General features: G+C 43.7%; 1 protein-coding gene across 1 annotated transcript in view; it reads left to right on the top strand.

Moving 5' to 3' along the window:
• The window catches only part of PIK3R5 (phosphoinositide-3-kinase regulatory subunit 5), a 276,234-nt gene that overhangs the window by 101,259 nt on the left and 150,053 nt on the right, over positions 1 to 24,922 (top strand). Inside the window, exons 2-5 of the mRNA XM_069200312.1 lie at positions 10,196 to 10,308; positions 12,245 to 12,345; positions 13,903 to 13,971; positions 18,250 to 18,388. Coding sequence (XP_069056413.1) covers positions 10,209 to 10,308; positions 12,245 to 12,345; positions 13,903 to 13,971; positions 18,250 to 18,388 — 409 coding nt within the window. The 5' untranslated portion in view covers positions 10,196 to 10,208. The remainder of the gene's footprint in view (positions 1 to 10,195; positions 10,309 to 12,244; positions 12,346 to 13,902; positions 13,972 to 18,249; positions 18,389 to 24,922) is intronic.

Below are 24,922 nucleotides of genomic sequence, written 5' to 3'. Positions count from 1 at the left end.
CCCCGAGTCCCATGGTTTGCGGGGATCATTGGAGAGGTCGGCAGATCATTGGATAGTGTCGACAGAAAGGGGTACATCCTAACAGAGAACGGAGGTAGCATTAATACTGGGTTGGCAGTTGAAGACCTGCTCTCAGAAAGAGAAGCTTATGTTCACAAAAGCTACTCGCTAAATGAAATCAGAGTAGTGACAGCTATAATCATCTTGAACTGGCGCGGTGACTTTCAGTATAAAACCTATAATTATTCAGATTCTAATACATAGTGGCGTGATTTAAATGCATTCGCAGACATTTGCGGAGACTGGAGCAATGTGTAACCAACAAAGACAAAAAGACGTAAATAGAGTCGCGTCAAACACAATCCTCAACCTGGGTCTTTCAGTGACCCAGGTCACTTCTATGTTAATACAATGTTTTGCATCCTCCGAAGGGGTGGACGGTACTTCATTTCGTATTAGCTGCACATTGAGTACATGTTTACTGCCATGTTGCCTTCGTTCGTCTTGCGTAGTGCAGAATCCGAAAAGTAATTTTAGTACAGGTGAAATGGAGGCACTGTACATTTATTTTAGGAAGTGGCCCGTATAGAATTATGTTAACGACAATCAGATATCAGGTGTATTTGCTTGGAGTTTCAGAGTAATCAGGTTGACTTGGACTCAGATAAACTGAGTGAGACTCACCTCCTGATATATACCACGTAGCGCCAAGAAGAAAAGTGAAAAGGGCTTTTCGCATCCTAAATTGTGTAAACTACGTCACATAATTCCCACAGTGGTGGCCAAGCGGCCCAGCGCTGTGTCTCCGAGTTCATTGAGTATCTTCTGAATGTGTTTGGCGCAGCACGGACACTCCACACTGCCCATTCTTTTTGCGGCTCGACATTAGTTCCTCCTCTTTGTGTGGCCGGAGGAGCTGTTTACTGTAAAGGGAAATGTGCCATTGTGACACAGACAGCTGCTTTCCTCTCCTGGGGAGGGTGTTGGGGTGGCCTCGATGTACTGGAGAGACGGTCAAAAGCAGGATACGAAAGGCCGGCGAATGACACTTGGCGCTCTAAAGGACTTCTGGCCCTCGACCCGCATGTGTCAGGCCTGGGACTCGTCTCCTCTGACTCTCAGGATTACATCACCTGTCGTGAAGTCACGCGAGCCTTGTGGTGGTCACGAGAAATGTACATCTCAGGTGCGCCAATATCACTCCGGATCTATAGGACCATTGTGGACGCGACTCCCTTTCTCTGCAGCCCCTGCAGAGTGCATGCAGAGGTGAGTGTTGTTTGTGTATCGTTTTTAACAAGGCCCTGCGGCTCCCAGCCCTCGCGCCACAGCCTTTCAGGCAGCGCCGGACTGGGAACCCAAGGTAGCCCTGGCAAATGTTGTGAGACCAGCTCCTTTAGGGTGCATAGTGAGCGAGCCAGACCACTACAGTGGGGCGCGGGGGATTCCCCCCTAAGGAAATTTGGGCAAAAAATGGCAAACACGGTGCATTCTACTGTTTTCATTATACTGTATAGTCAATGGTATTAGTTTGTAAAGCATAGTAAATGGTGGCGTTACGGTGCACCAGGCTACAGCAATCTTTAAGGCTCCTCAGTGATTCCCTCACCATCACCCTCTAACAGTGTCTCTCAATTCTCCAGAGCCCCTTTCTCGCATGTATTTCATTTGTCTTAAAGCGCCTCACTTACCAGCATAGGGTATTGGAGCACTTTACATCAGGCACACACAATTAATCATACTATGTACAGTGTATAGAAAATGTTATATAAGACGTTATATAGTGGAGGCAGAACATCATTTTGCGTTACCCCACTATGATTCAGACACTGGGGGAGCAGCTGGTGTTCTAAACGTTTGAGCCCCTATGCATATCTGCTTTTCCCAGAAGTACCCCTATCTCCATGCGGCCCTTCAGTAGTGGAAGGGAGACATAGAAGTACCCCCAGATACTAAAAGGGTGCTTAACTTTTTCAAATCCTTTGAGGGATGTGTATTTTGTTGGAGTTTGCCAAAGACTCAACAAGCAGAGAGCGTGAAAATAACGGAATGTTTGTGTAGGCCCTGTGGGTGCATCCTCGTGCACAGTCAAGGAAGGGCACTGAGAGACGGATCGATTCAACGCAAGAGAGGATGTGGCCGATAGGGCCAGAGCTGCCGACTTTTCTGCTGGGGGACCTGCTGGGGAGCCATGTTCGAGTCTCGGCGTCCACTCAACAACCTGTGATTCTGGGCAAATTACCAAGTGATTTCCATACCAAAATGAATGCGCCCTTGTGTGATGTAACTAGTGCTCTTGTAAAGCACTCCAATACCTTCTGGTCAAGTTGGTGCACTGCAAAAAAATTAAACACACACACACCAGACTCCTGGGATTATGGGGCTTCCATAATGCTCAAACTAATGCCTCGGAAAGTTCTATGTGACAAGATTGGAGCTGATCACATCTTGTTGGGTGAACTTGAACCAAATGACCTTTGGGCTGAGGTAGGATTTCCCAGAAGGCCAAGTGACGCCAGAAGAACATCTAGTCCCATATTTCATCAGGGAACACAACAAAAAAAAGTGTGTGCCAATCGTTCTGCCTTTGTCACCTGAGGATGTTTGCATCTGAAAAGACGAGGAGCTTCCCCTTTTTCTGGCAGCTGAGATCCGGAGAGAAGGCCAGACCGCATCCGATTTCTATTTGACCACATGTTTTTTTCTGGACTTCCAGTCAAACGCTGACGTGGTGAGAACATAAGCATATATAGATTTTATTTGCACGTGATAGTAGCGTGTGATGTAACCTGTGAAAGCACGCCGGGTTACCTCATTCCAAGCCCGAGAGTCCCTGCCTTCAGTGGACTGCTTTCGTGGCGCTCCTTTCTGTGGCCACTTGAGGGAGAACGGCGAAGTGACATCTGTGACCCTGATGGCTAGCGCTACCCAGTGAATCTCAGAAGACAAGGTAATGTGCTACAGGACGCTTCAGCAGTGGCCCCGAGAAACATGCTGGTTACATATAGTTTGTATTTATTTTGTGGTATTTCGAGGATGCCTAAAGGAAGATTTCAGCTGCCTTCGGACGCTCACTGGGGAGGATCGACGAGCGAGGCGTCCGTGAGCATAGATGCTGCTCCGCGCGACTGGTTTCGATGCCCCATGTTGTGACAGTGTGACCACGTCGATAAGGAAGCATTTAATGCAGGATGTCCTCTGCCTTCTGACGTCACAGAGAGAGTGACAGGTGGGGGAGCCAGTCCGAGAGACCTGCCTAGCAGCAGTCGAAAGTGTACATCTGCCTGGGCTCCCAAGAGGGCCCGAATTCTCTTAACACTGGAACAGGAGGAGTGTTTGGTTTTTAACCCAGTGCGTTACACAAGGTTTTTTAAGATTTTTTTTTTTTTTGGTCTTGATACTTTTTTTTTTTTTATGGAGGCACTGGGCCGGTTTTGGGGGACAGAAGCCGCAGCTGGCCCCTCTCACACTTAACAGGTAATTACATCAGACACCGGGGGTGCTCTAGACCAGAGTGAGAAGAAAAAGAGGAGCGAGAGAGGGCAAGGGAACGGGCCAAGTTGATTATTTTTAAATGGCCGCTTTTTTGCAGTTTTATACAGCACGAACTCGACTCGTACGTATTGCAGCGCTTTACAGTAGCACACGTTACATGACACAAACACATATTAATTTTGTAAGACATGGGGAAATTGAGTCACTGCCCAGAATCAAAAGATGTTGAGCTGACGCCGAAGCCCGAACCTGGTTCTGGTTTGAGTCCAACGCAGATGGTGTTAGTTTTCTTAAAGAATAAAAGGACTACACCTTTTAATCCTATTCGACAGACTAGTCTCCCGTAGGTCATAGGTCACCATGAAGCAGTTCGGATCTACCCTGTTTTACTCTGGAGGAGGGGGCGAAAGAAGCAAATATCGTCAAGCAAAAAAAAACAACGCTAACGTGAGATTCGCCACAGCCAGGGGGAGCCTGCGAGCTGCGACCGTGGGTACTGAGCTCTGTAAAAGATGCTTTACAGAAGCAGTGTACTAAACGTAATTGATAACGGAGCACGTGCTTCTATTTTGTCTCACTGTGACTTCCGGTGACATTTGACAAGTCATTTTTGGATTTACTCTGAAATTCTCTGCGGTAACAAAGTTGTAACTTCCCGGAGCTTATTCCTGGAAATAGTTTTAGAAACGTGCTGTTTTTCTAAAAGAGAGTCAAACGTGGTCACGGCGCTGCTACCAGCCAAGGCTGCACACTCTTTTAACACCCATGGAGGCGAACGCACCATACAGGCATGCGTCTCGACTTCTTGCAGGGCGCTTACGACCTAGGGGTGCTTTAAAGCACTGTGGGGGATGAGAAGGCCACGGAGAGAACAAGATAGAGAAGAAAGACGTTCCGAGGGGGTGACACTGACATTTGGATTTTCTGATCTCTCTCTCCCTCTCGATACATCTTTTTTTCTGCTGACCTTTCAACTGATAATGTCTGGGACGCACAGTGGTGAAGGACGGGGCGCCCCGGACTTCGCCGAGTGGGGTTCACTGCTAACCGTTTATGTCCCTCGAGGGCAGTGGTGTAGCACGGGTGTCATGGACCCTGGTGCAAGGCAAATGGGCCCGCCATCCATTTGTTGGGTGTGATAAAAGACAGCAGTGCTTTAAATAGAAACATGTTTAACTTTTACAGCAGTGCTAGAAGGGCAGGCACTGTCCATTTCAAATTAATTTAGTGCAAGTACTCACTACCGGGCAGTACCTGTCCGTGTTAAGCACTGGAAGGCAGACAGAGTTTGGATGCATTGGTCTTCTATATCTCTGGGCCCCGGTGCCACGGTACTTGATGCACTATTGATAGCTAGACCCTGGAATGGGCAGGCCTCGGCGTTGTTTTATTTTAGTGAAGGAGAGGACATCACGTAGGAACTTGGCGCTTAGAAATAGGAACTCGAGGCGCCCAGTTTGATTTCCCTGATCCAGTGTATTCCGCGCTTGCTAAAGTGATGTGATGATGAACCCCATGGAGGAGACCTGGGCGTGCGCCGAAGTCGCTTCCTAATGAAGCGTAAAGTACCCAACACACAGCTGTGTCACATCACCCACCCTTACATTTTTAACTAGCACTATTTTACACTTTCTTAAAACCGTACCCGTACAAAGGAAAAGTAAATCTACCAACCATACTGTGGACAATGCTCTTCACTAAAACGCCAGAACTTACTGAAGGCGCAAGCCATAGGTGACTGCTTGACTGATGTGGCATTATGAATGTTAAGTAACATTGTGAAGTACCAGTCCGGATAACTTCTTCTTTATTCTGTGATCCTTTGGAGCTCATTCATGGTGAGAGAAAATTAGCTGGTTCTTTGATGCTTTAGAAGAGGTTGCCCAGTCAAGGTGTAGGGTGGCCAGACCCTTGCCAAATGTTCAGGAAATTCACGTAAAGCATATTCATCTAAAGTAAAATAACTTGTATTTATTTATCTAGTCAGGAGCATAGCTTCGCGGGGGGAGTAGGGGCTGTTTGGGGTGTGACACCTCCCAAATAAATGCATTTTTGGCATGGCAATTGGGTCTGGGGTCCCTGAGTCGTGGGTCTGCAATGATTGTGTCTGTTTTTCTCATCGTGCATCAAGAAATTAAGACAAAACAGTGGACTTAAAAGTGAAACGGGGCGAGAGAGAGACAGAGAGAGGTACATCTGGTGGCTGAACTTCAAAATGTGAAATCAGGTAACATGGATTCAGTACTTTGCTGCTTGTCCAAATTGTGTGATCCTAGGCCAACATTTAATTTCACAGAGCGTCTTTTTTATGATCACACATTAGAGCACTTTTAAATACTTGAGTTCAGGATGTGTGATATACGTGCACCTGTTATGTTTGTTTTTCCATCTGTAATAAAAATCGAAGCCACATTTAGGGTTTACATGACTACTGAAAACGGCATTGTTGGGGCCATCCATTATTGTCTGTAATTTTTTTTTATTTAAACTATCACTTTTAATAAGTGTGTCTATGCAGTGATACAATTTCATTTGCTATGGTGAAATGTAACAAACACATTTTTTTGCATTTTGAAGACACTGTATGATCCTTTTACACTATGTTTCTTGCACAATATACATGCCAAACATTATCAAAGCTTGGCTTGTGCTTGGATTCTTAGAGCCTAGCCAGGCAGGTGGCTCTGGGCTGGCTCGACTCAAGGCTTGCCTGGCTTCACCCTATTCATTTGCTGGCATGCACACCTCTATGTGCAACCCGGGCTTAGTGCATGGGGCAACCAGTCAATTGATAAAATCGTTTGTAAAAGGAAAGGAATTGAAACATGGAACCCTGTCTAAATGCACAGATTTTACAACTGTGCCATCAAGGCTTCTAGTAGCAGAGATGATGAACTGTGTGTGCAGTGAACGTACATTTAAAACAGGTGATGTCACTGCAGGAACTATAGGCCATTGTGTAGTACATGACTGTTGTCATGATTTCCCAGGAGGAACGACCAGGTTCAGGTGAGACGGGGAGGGGTGTAGGTTCAATGGAGTTGTTTGGGGGTGTTGACACCCTCTCAATGCCATGTTGGCTTGATAGTTGGAATTGTGGAACCTGAGTCAGGTTTGCTATGTCTACATGCTTCTCATCCTTCCCATTTCACTAAGAGCTTTTAACTTGTTAATTTTTTGGAGTATATATATATATATATATATATATATGCATACAGTGACTGGTTTGCCAAACAAAATAGTCAATCTCTGCCAGTGGTAGTACTCCTTCAATGGGTGCATATTTACTACTATTTGATGTTTACAAACAGTGGCAGTAATAGGCTTGGAAAGTTGTGTCAGCTTTAGATTTCCAGGCATACTACTGGCGATCAAACACCCAAAAGATAATTGGATGAATGCTTGCTAATAGCCCTCCGTCCCAACATGTTCAACATCTACATTATTCCTCTCACTAACATCATCAGAACCCAAAGGCATAACCCTCCAATCCTATGCCGACGACACACAACTCATCCTACCCCTGAACAGCAAGACAACCACTGCCAGAACCAACATCACCAACTGCATAATCAAGGTAGCAGAATAGATGAGAATGAACTGCTTGAAGCACAACTCTGACAAGACAGAAGTGCTTGTCTTTAGAAACAAGAATTCTTCCTGGTGGCTGTCAGAACTAGGACCTACAACTAAACCCACCAACCACTCTAGAAACATGGGAATCGTCCTGGATGATAAACTCAGCATGACAGTGCAAGTCAACGCAGTTAGCTGCTCCTCCTTCCACATCCTACACATGCTAAACAAGATCTTCAAATGGTTGTCCCAGAACACAAGACATACCATCACACAAGAACTCATCATAAGTAGGTTCAACTATGGCAACAACCGCGTACACCTTCACCAGCTGACCAGACTCCTCTGATCACCCACACTCGCACACATACCGGGCATCCACAAAAGCAGAACTGGAGGTTTCTCATTTTCCTACATTGTGCCCAAATTCTGGAACAACCTCCCTCAGCACATGAGAGCCTACTCCTAGCTCCTTGAAGACCTCAGGAAGCAGAAGTCCTTGCTCTTTGACTAACTCTGCGGGGCCTAGCACCTACACACCTGCCCAAGTGCCTAGATACCATCACAGGTGATTAGTACGCTACACAAATTGACACAACATTAGCATAACAACATAGTCATCTCGCTCCTCCACCACTGCTTTTTTGGTTGGGAAATTTGAGATTCACCCCCTCCCCTCCCGAATCTCACTGACAAAGTTACATCTCTGTATCTAGTCAGGAATCATTGACAAACATTTGGCACTGATCTGGCATTCCTGGACTTACATTGGACATCCCCACTTTAAATGCAGAGGTGATCGACAGGAAACACATGTTCTGCAGGCTCTTCCTAGAGAAGGGGTATGCATGAGAAATGTGGGTTCATGCATGCACACATCAATCTGGTCTCCTGTATACATATTCCACAGTTCACCTGGTACCTGACATACAGTAACCTGTTAGATGCATAGTTACACAAGACCCGTCCACACCAGGGACTAAGTTTTCAAGGTGTGTCACTAGGAATGGTTTGCCCCTCTGCTGTGCCTATAGACTTTTTTCTGGCTTTGTCTTACTGAAATTCGAATGGGTATTAACACTTATATAAAACATTATACCAAGTAATTATTTAGCTATTTAGGATAACGCTTTACAGTCTGGGGAAATCTAGGTATTATTTTCACATTCAATTGGATATTATATCATATTGTATTGTATTGTAATAGTATTTATATAGCGCTTACTACCCCTGATGAGGCATCGAAGCGCTTTTCGGCGAGTAGCATGCTACTCCGGAACCCAACAAGAATTAGTGATGGATTAGTATTGGGAAATATGAGTACAGTTTTAGTATTATTATGATTTAATTTGAGCTGCGGATATGAGAGTTTGTTAGTTAGATTGACTGGAGTAATGGAGGGGTGGAGGAGGAAAGAATCCAGAAGTGTTAATTGTGAGTATATGGTAATAGAATTTAGGCCTGGGATGAGTAAAGGGGAATGGAGGAGGGAAGAGTCTGTGGAAGGGGTTAGGGAGATTATAGTCGCAGGGTGAGATAAATGAGGGTGAATTTAGTAGGGTTGTTTGGGAGGTCATGGTAGTAAAGTGAGGTTTTGGGTGAGATAGATGTGGGAGCTGAGGGAAGAACTTAGGCAGAGTTATTTAGGAGATTAAAGTAGTAGAATGGATTTGGGATGAGTCAGAGTGGGAATGGAGGATAGATTGATAGAGACATGACATATGATGATGGGTAGAAAAGTGTGATATAAGATGAGATCAGGGATTCATAGATATCTAGTATAACAACCCACCCAGGAGCCATTCAATGACCCACGAACATGCCAAGCACAGAACAACATACAAACATACATATATATATATAGATACACACACACACACACACACATACGTACAAACATGAATACACACACATATATGTACATACAATACATATTTAGAACCATGGGTAAATATACTTGGTTAAACAGGTTTAAAGAGTGTGTGTATTTTACTGTTATGACATAGTAGTGATACATATTTTCTAAAGAAGTTATCTGTGGCTCTTATAGTTGGGGGTAATGAATTCCATAGTTTGGCTGCTTGAACGGAGAAGGATGTACCGCCTATAGTCTTTTTCTTGTATGGTGGTGTTCTAAGGCGGGGTGCCATGTAACCATTTCAGAACTATATACAACGTGTAAATCTATTTTAATAATGTTTTTCTGGTATTATTTTTTATTTTACTTTTCTAAGGATTTCACCATGGACGTCATTTAGGGGACGCCGATGACCCCTGCAACCCCTGGCACAGCATTTGCAACCCTGGCCTCAGAGGTGGCAAAATACTCGTCCTAATGGACGTCGGTTAAGGCTGCACGTTCCTTGTTTTCTGTCAAAATGTTTTTATTACACTAATAGTGAGTACTATTATTCATTATGAGTGTATAAAAATGGAGTACCGTTTTCTGAAACATGACACTATCTGGCAGCTGATTTGAGAAGAAATGTTTTAAATGTATTCCGTATGCTTACTAGCCAGTGAGAGTACATTTATGTGAGAGAGAGAGTGTGAATATGTGTGCGTGTGAGTCAAAGGTTAAATGGCGTGTGATTCCACTAACGCCCCCCCACCACCCTCGGCCTTTTGAAGAATTCACGCCAATGGATTTCACCTGTCGCCATGTCAATTCTTTTGATGTATTTTGGTCCAAAAGGTCATTTTAAGGAACTGTACGGCTGACATGTATACCCACTCTCGACTGTAAGCATTGAGCTTTGAGGTGGAGAGCGGAAATCTTCCAGAGAAAGTTGAAGGTCACGAAATTATAATTTCATAGCTCAATGCCTGGGCATAAACTACCTGGGTGGTTATTTCAACAATCCCTAGATTGTCTTGGACGAACCAAAGATTTGGTTTACGTTTCTGTATGTTGTATTACAAATCTGCCTCCATAATGTATTATTTTATATATATTTTAACCTGATAGCATTTTGTCACGCAGCATTGGCACTGAAGCTGCCACTCAACTGAAAGTTGTCATTATAGGTACCAAAAAGAAAGTAGCAGAAATAAATGTCAGAATTTGTCAGTAAAGGTGACTGATGATTAAATGGTTTGTGTGTCTCTCCCTTGATTCCTGCAGGAGATGAGTTAACATGGAGCACACGTCCTGCACGGAGGACAGGATCCACCATGCCCTGGAAAGATGCCTGCACGGGCTGAGCAGGAGCGAACCTTCCTCTGCTACCTGGACTGGTAGGTGTTGACTGCCATCCGCCGCTCCAAACATGCCGCATGCCAAACGTTAAAATAATTTGTGCATCTCCCAGCTCCAGCGTAAGGCTGTCGGGCTTCATGAAAATGACATATTACTGCCTAAATATCCCTGTGTCCTAGCGACACGGGCCTTTTTCAGGCTGCTTGCAAAAGTGTGGGGCCCTCTTGTCTGAATACCTTGTGGAGATTGCTGCATGCTCCATAAATATATTTTGTTTAAAATGTGTATTAGTTACTGAGACGGTTGGCCATTAAAGAACACAATAACATATAGCACTACTGATTTATAATCAAGACTACAATAAAAGGTTGCAGCAAAGTGAATCACAGATACAATCATGGAGTGTAAAAGAGTACCTTTAAAAACCCTACTCCAGCCTCAGAAAAAAAAAAGTTTCCTAATTCGACCCCCCCCCCACCCTCCCCAAACAAATGATCCAAATTTGAGGCAAAAAGGGTCCAGTTGTGCTTCATAAATCACTTTTAATCGTTTTAATCACTCATTAGCCTTCTTATGGTGGCACCATATAATAACTGTTTCTAATGGCCTCATAGGACTATCTGGCGTATAATGTCACAATAAGTTTCAAAACCCAATCCAACACCATCAAAGGAAGGAACACTATAGAAATCTTATTGCTGGTGATTGTTTGTGTCACAAGTCAGGGTAAAGACAACTCTTCTCTTCACCTGATGACCCTTTAGTGTGACACTGGTCTTCGCATCAGCCAGCAGGAAGTTTTTGTCTGGCCCCAGAATAAACTGAACTGTGTGGTTTGGGGTAGCCACATGGTGGGTCCGTGCAAGACTACACATTTAGATCACGTTTTTTAGCATCTTTGTTGTTAGTACACCATGACTGAATGTGTTTTTGAGTTCTCAGCACTTCTCAAGAGTCAGGAAGCGAATAGCATGGTAATCGGTACAATAAAATGAAAATCAGACTCAGTTGAGACCCTCAGTTGAGCATGTGCATTCTTTTAGCATGTTCTTGAGTAGTGTTTCATCACTGTTTGATCAAGATCCTTTCAGTTGCATTCTGGTCAAATTAGTCAAGTTCAAGTTCATCTTTATTCAGTTAGAACAATAGAACCATAATACATGTAATAAATCAATAAAACTATATTCAAAAGGCAGAGCTACATCCAGTTCTCAACATTGTTAGAAGAGCTGAATTCACCAACACTTGTTATGATTTGTCTCCACCTATAAAACCAGACATGTAGCGGTGGACATACACTTGGAACTGTGCATGCAGTGAGTACTGTAACTCAATGCATCTCCTTTAGGAATCACCACTGGACATTGCAAGATGACTCGCTGAGACCCTGATACCAGCCGTCACCTTATTAAAGTACCGATGCCAAGAAAAGGTCTGCACTTTCATTTCTGGAAAACTCTGAAAGGCAAGTTTGCCATCAGTAGAACTTTGGCTAGTGGTCAGATGGGTAGTTGAACAATTCTGCAATTATAGTAGATGCATTATGCTTGAGGAGTGCAACATGGGTACAGTGGGGCAATATTCAGATCATATTTTCAGGATAACAACAAACTTCTTTTCTGATTAATTGTATGTTTTATTAGTATTGTATGTTTTTATCTTGTAAATCTGACCTTGATAAAGCCCTTCTGGGACTAGGGTAGGCCCCTCTTCTTCATTCACTGAAGTGAGAAGCCCATGCTCTGCCTGATGGATGGTTAAGGTCTCATTTTGGCTTTGGGGTCTTTGTTTTCGGAAGAGCCGATTATGGGCTGTTTTCCTTCCTGCATATTCAGGAGTGAGCAGATTAAGGTAGGGCCTGTGGCCCGTTGACTTGTACCGACTTCTCATCAGCAAGCCCGTTCGTTCTTAAGCCCCAGTGCTCCGGAGCGCTCCTTGGTCCTGCTTTCTAACATGTGTCTCTGTTTTTGGCAGCTGGCCTGTGCCTGAACTACTGGAGCCTGGAAGAGCTTGTGAGCCGAGATGCAGAGAACTACCTCATCCTCGTAGAGAAGATCCTGCAGCGCACGCGACAGGTGAGAGGATGCCTTGCGGATGCCCTACACCCGCTGACGTGCAGCCGTGGGGAAACTGCACAGCACAGGTCCTGCCCCTCGCGCCACTCGGAGTCATAAGACCCTGCATGGAAACAGAGGGGACTTTCTCAACAGACTAGTGAACCTGAGAGGCGTCTGGTTGTTATCGGATGTCACAATGTTTTTATATAGAGTAACAGCCATTGTTTTCAGTGGCCCTTTGGTACTGCTTGCTGATTGGTTGAGCGAAAATGTAGGGGGCTGTCTTTGGGGGTTAGATCTTTTCACTCTTAGCTTCAACTCGTGTTTTTTATTCTTCTAACTCAGTCCTCTGATCATGGGAGTGATGTGTGTCTAATATGTATTCCTTCCTCCTAATATTTGAGGCTTCGTAAATGGTTGTTTATTCTCTAATTCATTCCCGCTGTGCTCCATTTACGTGAGTTCCGGAAGTCCCTGTACCATGGACGTCATTTAACACAAATGCCAAGGAGCCAAAAAAAGCGGAAGTGAGATCACGCACCGTTTGACACGTGTTGGCATTACAGGGCTGACTCTGGGCTACCGCTACCTCTTCAGCAGCCTATTATTTTCTTTTAGTGGGTTAAGTAAATGGCGAGATATAGCACAGCTCTGGTTCAGTGATGTCCTGAAGTGCAACCAAAGACCACTGAGTTCCTGACGTAAGACAAAGCTCCTGTTGCATGTAGCCACCGCAATGCAGTTTGCCGTGGAGCTGTGGGGTTGCAAACATTGAAGTCATGTGTATGTGGGAACAGAAGGAGGGTGCCTCCCTCCATTCATGCTGGCACTGCATGAATGGAGGGAGGCAGACCGGGGCCATTCACAGAGAGATGGCTTCCTACTTCCTGCAGTAGTGTGACCGGGACTTAAACACAGAGACAATAGCGGCCGCCCACGTGCACAGTTTCCAGCAGTAGCTGCGTAAGGGGTCCCTATTCTGCATTGTGTGCTGTGTATTGTCCTATGAGGTTGAAAACAAGGTCGAGCTTGGGTTGGGCCGGGGTGTGAGAGAGGGGGGAGCAGTTCAGTACATGGAAATGTTCGGCAGAGACCACTACTTTACTGTGCTGACTGCAGTCCCGTTGACTGGAACAGTGTCTTAGGGGGCCATTTCATACATTTTAGTATACGTTTCTATATTGAGGCCCTGGTTTAGAATATGACAGATGGATTACTCTGCCACAGCATGGCAGATACTGTGTCAGCCTTATTACAAGAGCATTTTCCTACGGCACTTGTGATAAGGCGGACAGGACATCCGTTAGGTTAAAAGGGAGTAACTTGTCTGCCATCGTACATCAGGCCCTAAGACATTTCATTGTACATATCAAGCAAATGCATGGATTAATTTCCAGAAAGCATGGGGCCTGTTAAAGGTAAACGGGGTTGGGGATCCATCAAACATTCAACCGACTGACTTCTTCCATTACCCTCCAGCCTGTCAACTGCATATATCCTGATTTTCACCTGGCAACTGTATCACTGTTTTTGAAAGCTCTGACCCAACGATTGATATGTTTCGGTGTTTTTCAGGTTCAAGCAAACAGTGAGTACCACCTGGTCATCCCGCTGGCCCTGATGTTCTACTCGACTGTCCTGTGTGTGAGTACTTCCCGGTTTCTTGCACTATCTCAGCCGGCCTCCTAAAAGGATGAACTAAGATTGAGTGAAGGGGGGCAGTAAAAGGTCACCATGTTCCTTCCTCTGTGTACTAATAATGAGCTGACTCCTTCAAGCTCTGTCCAACTTCCATCATTGCAGGTGGTGTTTCTTCCTTCTTCACACATAACACAACATCCGATTGTAGTGATCTCATGTTCCTCCCATGTCTGGGCGAGTTTCTTCCAGCAGGGTTTGAAAAATGAGATTATTAATCCACTTTTCGTCATAGGTGGTCTTCATTATGTGATGCTTTGGGTCCCACCACTCACCCAGCAATGGGTATAATTAAGAGAGGCCTGGTGCCCTCCCTTTCCGTATCACAATTTTATTTTATTAGATGATGTATGTGCTTTCTCTGTCCAACCAAGACTTTGTTATTTGATGTCAGTACCCATCTTTTCCCCCGACGTGCAACTTTTATCCTGAGACATTTCATGTCCATTCTCTGCCTCCCAAGGTGTTCTTCATTCTGAGATGCCATACAGTGTGTCCCTCCTTTTCCTCTGATGGATGCTTTTCATTCAAGGCACAGTCACATTCCCTTTTTTTATTCAGTGATCCTCATTCTGAGGCATTGCCCATTCATCCTTTGCCACCCCCAGTGGTTTCCATTCTGGGATGCCATACAATATGTCTCTCCTTTTCCCCTGATGGGTGGTCTTCATTTAATACACATTCGCCTTCCCTTTTCTTAATTAGTGATCTTCATTCAGAGGCATTGCATGTCCATGCTCTGTCCCCATCCCACAATGGCCTCCATTCTGCTGTGCCATCCAGTATGTCCCTCCTTTTCTTGTGATGAATGGTCTTCATTAAAGACACATGCGTCCTGCCTTTCACAATCAGTGATCTCAGTTCAGAGGCATTGTGTGTCCATCCTCTGCCCACCACAACAGTGGTCTTCATTTTGAGGTGCCATACAGTGTGTCGCTCCTTTTCCCCTAATAGGTGGTCTTCATTTAAGACACATGCCCTGCCTTTTCTCGACCAGTGACTTTAATTTTGCAACATTACATGCCCATCCACTTCCCCACATAAATGGTTTTCATTCTAAGATGCCACCAGCCCTGCCCCCTTGTCTGATCTTCATTCTTAGAATCCAGGATTCTCTTCTTGCTTCTAGGGTGGTCTTTAAGATGAGAGTGCATATGCCCCCATGAGTGGTCCTTATGATGAGATGATAGGGTCTCTCTTCTTGCCTTCCTTTGTAATTGTCTTCATAAGGATATTTCAGGTGCCCCTTTTGCTTCCAGTGTTGTCTTCATTGCCAAAGTCCATCCTTGCACACCCTGAGTGATGGGGACGGGGCAAGGCATTCATTAGGAGAAGTCAAGTGTCCTGTTGCTCTCAGGGGTGCTTATCATTGTGAGGAAACCTGTGTCCTATTTATTGTTCCATGATACCACATGCTTTACCACCCGGTGAACTTTCCTTTTAAGGAGCCACATGTCCTCCTTGTATTTAGATGTCAGGTGACCTCTACTTGCTCTCACAGGCTCTTCTCATTGTGAGTCTTCTTTACTTGAGGGTTTCTCTTCATTCTGCGATATAATGTGTCCTCTTGCTCATTAAGATATTCCATGTGTCCTCCTCTTGCTCTAAAGAGTTCTCTTGAATCTGAGACTGTGTGTAACCTCCTCTTGCTCTGAGCTGTTCTCTTCATCACAAAAAGTCCTCATCTTGCTTTTAAGGAGCCCTCCTCATTATGAATGTCATGTGACCTCTTCTTCTTCTTAGGGGATCTTTTTATTCTAAAATGAAATATGAGCTCTTGCTCTGTGAATTCTAGTCATTAGGTGATTCCATATTTTCTCTTGCTCCAAGATGTTATCTTCATTATGAGATACCATGTGTGCTTGTATTGCCCCGAGTGGTTTCATATACCAAAGTGTCATGTGTCCTCATCTTGCTTCAAGGTGTCCTCTTCATTCTCAGATTTCATGTGCCCTTCCCCTGCTCTTTAACATTCTCTTTATTATGGTATGTCATCAATCCCATCTTTAGTTCCTCCTCTAGAGGTGTCATTTGACCTCCCCTTGCTACAAGGAGCTCGCCTCTCTATGAGGTGTTAGGTTATGTTATGTGGATTTGTAGAGCACAGCTAATCACCCGTAAGGGTATCCAAGCACTGATTAGGGCAGGCCTTGGGGAGGGGGATGGGGAGAGGTCATTCCTGTTTTGTCTGGAAGAGCCATGTCTTGAGGTTCCTTCAGAAGTTCATAAGGGAGGGGGAGGTTCTGAGGTGTTGCAGGAAATCGTTCTAAGTCTTGGCTGCGAGGAATGAAAAAGAACATCCTCCGCTTTTGACCTTGATGCAAGGGAGGTGTGCTCTTGCCTGGGAAGCAGATGGAAGGTGTCTGGTGGGTTGGTAGAAGTTGAGACGGTGATTGAGGTACACTGGGCCGGTGTTGTGGAGAGATTTGTAGGCGTGGGTGAGTAGGTTGAACTTACATCTTTCCAGGTCTGGAAGCAAGTAGAAATTGTTCAGGTGTGGAGAGATGTGGTTATTTCATGGGATGTTCAGGATGAGTATGGTGCCAGCATTTTGGGTGGTTTGGAGTTGGTGTAGAACATGGGCTGGGATTCTGAAGTAGAGGTCATTTCCATAGCAAGTCTACTTGTGAAAAGAGCCTGGGAGACTGTTGTGGGATCCAGTTGAAAATCTTAAAGACCATTAGCAGGATGTGGAAGCATGATGAGGAAGCAGCAGTGATGTCTCTGCTCTTGAGAGGTTGGTGTGTTCTTGGCATGGTCCCTTAGGGCTTAACGGGGGGCCAAGTTCAGAGGGCCACCAAGAGGCATCCCAGGGGGAGTGGTTGTTGCCGAAGATAAGAAGTTTGGTTTTGTCTGTGATGAGCTGAAAGCAATTGTTTTTCATCCAAGTAGTGACATTACTCATGCAGTTGCCGAAGTTCACTTTGGCAGTGCTGGTTGAGTCAGTAATGGAGAGGATGAGCTGTGTGTCAATGGCGTAGGATACCTTGTTGATACCGTGGACTCTGACAATGTCTGTGAGGGGCGTCATGTAGACATTGAAGAGTGTTTGGCTGAGCAATGATTCTTGAGAGGCTCCACAGACGAGTTTCTTGATTTCTGAGGTGTAGAAAGGAAGTCTAAGTTGTTGACTTCTGTCCGTGAGTTCTGGCTGTGATGGGTTCTCTTCATTCAGAGCTGCCATTGCTTTCTTTCCCTCTCACTCATGGACTTCTCTTCAGATTGAGATAGCTGTGTGTCTTCCTTTTGCTCTGAGGGGATGCTCTTTTCTCTAAGATTCCATTTGTCCTCTTGTTCCAAAACATTTTCTCCATTATGGGATAGCAAGTGTGCTCCTTCTACTTCAAGAGGCTCCCTTCATTTCCACATTTCATGTGACCACCACTTCCTCTGAGAGGTTCTCTTCATACTAAAATGTTATTTGACCTCCCCTTGGCCCAAGGTTGTCCTCCTCATATCAATATGTCATAGGATCTAATCTTGAAGTTTTTTAATTATGAGACACCATGTGTACGGTTGCTTCAAGGAGTTCTCCTCATCATGACACGCAAAGAGTCTGCGTCTTTCTCTCAGTGGTTCTCTTTATTCCACAATGAGGTGTCCTCTTGCTCAAAGGAATTCTTCTTATTGTGAGAAACCAAATGTCTGACTCTGTCTCCCAAGGGCCCCCTTCACATTAACATGTTATACAATCTCTTCCTTTGAGGATTTCTCTTTATTATGAAATGTCATGAGTCCCACCTCTGGCTCCCTAGGTTAGTATTCCATTTAAAGTGCTACATGCCCATATGTTGTTGCATGGAAATAATCCTCCTGCTGGTACAACAGTATTATTTCTCTTTCCCCCACCTGAACAATACATTGGAAATTCCTTTCTTCATCTGTATCTCTTCCACTGTCACCCACCCTTCTCTTTAATCTTGATCCACTACAGATCCTATTTTTCTTCAGAACAAAGGTGATGAATACGGCACAGTTACTTCAGAGGTACCAAAATTTACTTCCTATTATGACTCCCTCCCAGTCCTCCATCCCTCAGATCTGAATTTCCAGGGTTAAAATACTCTATTTTCCTCTGTTGTGATATCTATTCAGCAGTAATACAGTGTTCATACACCCATATGTCCATCAGAACGATTTGTTTGTGCTATAGTTGACGTGTATGCCATGATTAGATAGCCACTAACCTGAATTTGCCAGTGATATTGTTTTCTTTTTCTATAGACACCATACTTTCCACCAGCACCGCACCTCCTTCAGAAGGCCTCAGAAACTTACCACAGCTTCCTTACCTGGCCACTGCCCTACTGCACTATCTACAGGGAGCTGCTGTCGTTCATCGCAGATGAGCTCAAGGCACCTGGTACGTGGCAGGGTCTGTGTTAGGAAGCTAGAACAGGAGCACTGGACCTCAGACCTCAACCAGGGCTCAGTATCCATTGAAGGCTGTTGTTTCTGTTCTGATTGCAGAATGGTTATTGAGCAGAATGCCGTAGAGATTTATTGTGTTGATGTTCAAGGGACTTTGTTGGAATGAGTTACATGTAAGATGACCTTAACATGAAGGAGAGGGTGCAAGTATTTGACAGTTTGCAGTACCAGGTGACACCAAATCATCTGGAGCCCTGTGTTCCCGTCTTGGGTATCTATGGAAAAACGCAATGCTTTAGGGACCATGCAGTCCGGATTTTCCTAACTGAACCAATCGGACTAAAGTTCCACATTATAAAGGTTTGTAGCTACAAATAAGGAGGTGAATAGGAACTCCTGGCGCTCATTTATATGTCCCACACAGTATTAGTTGTTAACCTAAGTCTATTATGCGGTGCTCAAAGGGAAGGTGTCCACCCCACACCCTCAATACTCCCTAAGGTGTTATAATACAACAGTAAACAATCTTTAATCACGTGCCATTGTATTCAAAGTCCTTCCAAAATTATTACACAATTTTCGAAATTCGGTGATGTCACATGTCCAGTCTTTATTGTTCCACTGTCAACACGTGTTTCATCTATCGGGCGCCTTGACCCACAACTTCCTCATGGCTTGTCCTTGTTATGTGTGTCTTATAAATTATGTTAGCCGTCACGAATCCGATCCAAAATTGTATTAGTCAACTTACGTATTAAATCTTCAATAGCAATGTATGCTGTTATGAATCGCACCATATAACTGCGGCGAGTGCACCATGCAGATCGTCAGCAGGGTGTACTCACGTTGGCAGTGGAACAACAAAGAATGGACACAATCACCAGATTTCGAAAACTGTCGAATAATTTTGGAAGGACTTTACATAAAATTGCGTGTGCTTAAGGGCTGTTTTTTGTCATAAAGTTTTGTAGATAAGAACTCTGCCCTGGACTGTGGTGCCTCATGCGAAATAAGGCATTACTGCGGAGGTCAGTTGACTGAAATCCTGGTAGAGCTTTGACAAATGTAACCAAATGCGATTTACAGGTGAATGAACCTGCTGAATTTTCGGCGGCGCCAGCATTTCAGCGCTTTTTGGATTTCCCAATAGTCCAGAGAAACGTTCGCACCTTTGCAAGAGAGACGCAATGGCTACCTAGCTTTGATGAAGGACACCGCCTGCATGTTGCTTAAAATGTGAATCTATTGAACCCTTCCGATCTGCAGTTGTAGTATTAGTTTTTTTCCATGTGTACTATTCAATGTGGTTTTTGTTTTTAAAAATGTACCTAATTTCCTGAGTTATGTGCCCCTCCCAACCTAAACGGCAAGGCTTGAAGTAGGCAGTGTTTGCTTTCATGGGTAAACTAGACAGACACACATTTTTCTGCGCTCGTGTTACCCCAGTTTCTATGTTTACGCTGCGTTCGTTTTAGTTACAAAGGTGTGAAATTCAATAGTCAGAAAATGAATATTCTCCGAAAATGCGTTTTGCATGTAAATGTCCTCAGCGAGCCGCAAAACTGCTGGTGGTTACTGAAGGGAAGGGTGGTGCGGCTGCCTAGCTGCCAGTAGGCCTGGTGCCAGCTTGTTTCCGAGTGCCCAGCATGCTTTGCTGCACACAATTCATACCATGAGCGCCCGTCCCTTACTTCCTCCTTATCGTGCCATCTACAATCGTGCCATGGCATAAGTAATATAACAGGGTCCGCAGACAATAAACGAGATCGGAGTGAAGGGAGGTGGGTGGAGTGGGGGGCGATCAGCATGGTTTCGACTCCCTTCAACGGTGGCAGATGCCCTCTTTTTTAACGCCACGCAGGCTTAGCTGTAAACAGTAGCAAACGGTCTTTACTCAGTAAGATTTCTTATAGTAATAGCATCTTTAGAGGGCTGGTGCATAGTCAATCTATCTATCTATCTATCTATCTATCTATCTATCTATCTATCTATCTATCTATCTACCTATCTACCTATCTATCTCCCTCCCTCTCTCTTTCTCTCTCTCTCTCTCTCTCTCTCTCTCTCTCTCTCTCTCTCTCTCTATTCACTTAAAAGAACAAAGGTTACAGGGACGTTATAATTAGGCTCACATTGTAAACATACAAAACACTAGAAATTCACCTGTTATAGTCAGAGTTATCTCAAGTAACTATAACTCATGCCCTAAGGTAACTATAACTCGCGCCCCTGCTATGCACAGTTTTGGTGTCAAAAATGTCACTGCAAATATTACATTAATATTATCAATGATGTCATGAGTGCCATAATTTGTGGGGTAATTAGCAGTGCATGGCAAGGGCGTGAGTTATAGTTACCTCAGTGCATGAGATAACTCTAATAGGTGAATTTCTATTTTTTTGTACGTTTAAAATGTGAGCCTAACTATAACATCTCTGTAACCTTTGTTTTTTAAAGTGAATTTTACGCTTTTAATTTCTTTTATTTCCTAACTATAACGTTCCTTTGACCTTTGTTTTTTTAGGTGAATTTCTATGTTTTTTTAAATGTAAAGTACATTTCATTACTATACGTTAATCCAATCTCTGCCGCGTACAGCTTTTGGCCGTGCACAGCCACGGTTGGCTGCAGGGCCGGACCAGTGGCCCGCATCTGCAGCCAAACCCTGTAACAACACAACCCAATGCTGTGCAAGGCCTTTGGCCATGTGCAGCAGAGGTTGGCTGTAGTGCCTTCTGTAGTGTCTTATCACCTATAACCACCCAAACCCGCGCTGCCCAGGGCATTTGGCCATGAGCGGCAGGGGTTGGCCACAGGGCCTGGCCTGCAGCCAAATGCTGCGCCCAACCTCCCCTAACCACACAGCCCCACACTGCGCATGGCCGTTGGCCATGCACGGTGAGAGGTGCCTCAACCTGTCTCTCTGGGTGTAAGAATAGGTTTGACAGGGTCTATCTAGGTGTAAGAGTGGCTGTGAGAGTGTCTTATTGGGTCTGTGAGTGGGTGCGCCATGTCTGTGTGGGTCTGTGACTGGGTGTGTGAGAGTTTGAGTGGGTCTGTGACTAGGTGCGTGAGGGTCTGAGTATGGCTGTGAGTGGGTGCACGAGAGTCTGAGTGGTTCTGTGAGTGGGTGCGTGAGTGTCTGGGTCGGTCTGTGAGTGGGTGTATAAGGGTCTGAGTGGGTGTGTTATTGGAAGAAAGAGATTGAAAGAGAGAGAGAAAGGTAGTGAGAGGGAGAGAGATAGAGAGAGTTTTTAGGTTTTGATGAATTATATACTTAGAATGAGATATTTAAAACATGTATTTGTCAATTAAAAATAGTGAGATCACCTTTCAGTATGAACCTTAAACTTTTGAAGTTTAAAAGAAATTAAAGAAAGAAAATGACCACAGGTACACCTGGAGTAGAACCCTCAACTTTCAGTGTGAAGGTCTGAGACCTTAACCTTTAGGCCATAGGTGACACCTTACTGTGACAGTCAAGCCATGCATGTGATTGGAAAGAAACTTGAATGTTCCATCAGTAGGAAGGTTTAACAGTCAAAATACCAGTAAATAAACAAATACACTGTTAGCTCCCACCAAGCAAAAGCAAGAGTTATGTCATGGGGGTGGGCACCCCAGGACATAGCAGGAGCTGGCCCTGGGGGATGGCGGTCCCCTGGGCCATTGTTAACTGTAAAAGTAGGGCTGCACAGCCCCTTCCAATGACTATTGCCCCAGAGGGTTGGTGGTTCTCAGGACTTGGGCATTCAAAACGGACCTCTCATTATTGTACTTTAGCCCTTGGGAGGTGGTGGTCCCCGGGCTGCATAGGCATTGCACAGCCTCTTGCACACATCTACATTTCAGGATGGAGGCCCCATGCGCCCCCTACTTATTTTTTATATGCCCCTGGTACCTGGCCCACCCGGGGGATTTAAAAAAATGAACGCGGGAGCCTACACTATTTAAAAAACAAATTGCAGCCAATTTTTTTTTTTAAGTGCTTTTGGCTCTGGCCTCTGGCACTCCAACACCAAAGCAAAGGGGTCAGTGTGTATCTACCATAGCCCCTTTACCTTTTTTTTTGCATTTTTTGTTTTCCTGGTAAAAGTGTTGGCAGCCAATCAGAGCTGTGCATTTTCCTGCACGAGCTCATCATTATTTGCGAAGTCGTCTCAGCCAGAGATATCCACATTTAATTCCTTTTAATTTCTTGAAAACTAGTGAATGGAATTACACAAAATAACCAAAAGCACAATCTGCGTACCAACAGTGTCTTTTTGCCTGATTTGGTGTAGTTCAGTCCAGCAGTTTGGGCTGTAGTCGTGTTCAAATGTCCTATGGGGTTCAACATGGAAAACACAGCTTTTTGACCCCCCCTTTTACTCGGCCCCCATTGACAGATCACCCCGAAACGTTCTGTGCGCAAAAAGAATCACCAGGGCACTATTTTTTGGAAAATATAGTGAAGATTCATCAAACGGTGCCAAAGATATGGGCAAGTCATAAAATGCTTTTTTTATTGAAACATGGTTGGTCCTAACTGTACCTACTGGCGACCACCAGTACATTATATATATATATATATATATATATATATATATATATATATCAGCCAAAGGTAATCCTGTGTTCCTTCCAGCGCTCGCCTATCGAGGTTGGTGCTCAGTTAATGGGCACAGGACCCATTTTAAACCACTCCAAAAGCATTATATATAGAAAGCAAAGTCTGGCACTCCTTACAAAAATGTCTTGGCCTTCATTTATTCCAAAATTCCATAAAGCAGAAACATAGGGCAACGCGTTTCAACCTTCACGGTCTTCTTTCTTGGCCCTTCTTGCAATACATGTCTAACAAAAGGAATGATATATATATATATATGCTTTGAGCTTTGATAAGTCATGTCATAACTCATGCCATCATTTGTTTCACAACTCACATCTGTCGTAGAGCTAATGAATAATAGTACTTAAATCACACTGATAAGTTTGTGCTAACTCTAAATATGAAGCATACAGGATACAAAATCCCACATTTTTTTGGATTTACTGTATGTGTAATTAGTTGAAAATCTAAGAAGAACAATCATTTAATCTTTTTCATATTATCATTATAGATGGTGTACCATACATTATTCAGTCTTTAATGCTTCTCAATATTTTCCTACATTGATAGCAACATATACCCATTCAAAGGGATCAGAGTCATCATTTTAGTTTCACCATAATGTCCCCCCATCCCAAATATATCCCAATCTACTGTACCACTTAAACAACCCAAGATTAACAAAAACATTGAAATAATTATGAAATATATTATACATTGATTTAAGTATTTTATACAGAGATGCAACAGAAATGTCAAATCTAACAGCGTTCTGATACTAGTTCTCGATACCTGTGGTACTTTTTCATAGATTTCTTTATCACTGTTTTATTGTAACCTCCTTTATCAAATCTATTTAAGATTCACGATTGCTCTTTCAAATAAACATCATTTCAACCATAAAGATGTTTTGCATGCAAAAGTTCATGGTAAGTAATGTGAATTTGGTTTTTAGAATGGCATGGTTTAACATGTCACACACTATTTACTGGTGTTTCTTTTCTACAAAGATGTATGTTATTTCGTCATCTATATATATTTCATTATCAAGAAAACATGTTTTAGATTTTCTATAATCTAAACCAAGTACTACAATTATGTTGAATCTTTCAACCCTAAATCAGAATGTTTCCCAATTAAAATAAAGCATCTTCCAAGATCTTCTTTCTCTCAAATCAGCTCTTTTTCCCCTCTTTTTATGTTTAGAGGGAGGAAAAAAGGGAATGCTTAAACATGACATCACAAAATCTCTTCCTTATTTGAGGACAGATTCATACATTATTATTTCATCAGTTTACATATCCTCGCTTGCCAAACATAATCGCTATTAGTAATCCACACTGGAGGGGTGTAATTGACTAATAAGGTGGTGGGTGGCTGAACTCCCCCTATTTATATTTGAATTTTGCTAAAAACCCTTTAATCTTTACTATTTGGTATTACATTTTGTAGTCAGCATTTACCTCTCTCCGCCATTCATCATAGAAAGGCACTGTGTTAGAGTTCCATTTCTTTGCAACCAATAATCTTGTGATTGATAATGCCTGAAAATCCACACATATCCCCAAGTATGATTTTACTGGGTTGTAGTCTGAGCAAGGATAGTTGTTTTTCATTTATTTGAAAACAGATGAGGACAGAATTCCTCAATTCTGGGCATTAAACAAGCATACGTGTAGCAACAGCGCTTGTGCAAGGGCATCATGGGCTAGTCTGGATTTGATTATATCATTTAGTAAGTTTAACAGTGGTGATAAAAAAATCAATTTCGAATCAGGGTGTCCTGATTTGATCTTGTACAATAGGTTCAACCAACCAGCTGGACCATTTCTTCATCCATTTTTTTAAACAGATTTTATTGGCAATTTTAGTATATCAAGATACAATCACAGAGTGCTTCTAAACAATTTGCACGTAAACCCCTTCCCCCCCAAA

Source organism: Pleurodeles waltl, chromosome 7 (assembly GCF_031143425.1).
Source record: "Pleurodeles waltl isolate 20211129_DDA chromosome 7, aPleWal1.hap1.20221129, whole genome shotgun sequence".
Lineage (NCBI taxonomy): Eukaryota > Metazoa > Chordata > Amphibia > Caudata > Salamandridae > Pleurodeles > Pleurodeles waltl.
The sequence above is the reverse complement of the archived record's forward strand: the minus strand, read 5'-3'. Positions and strand labels throughout refer to the sequence as shown.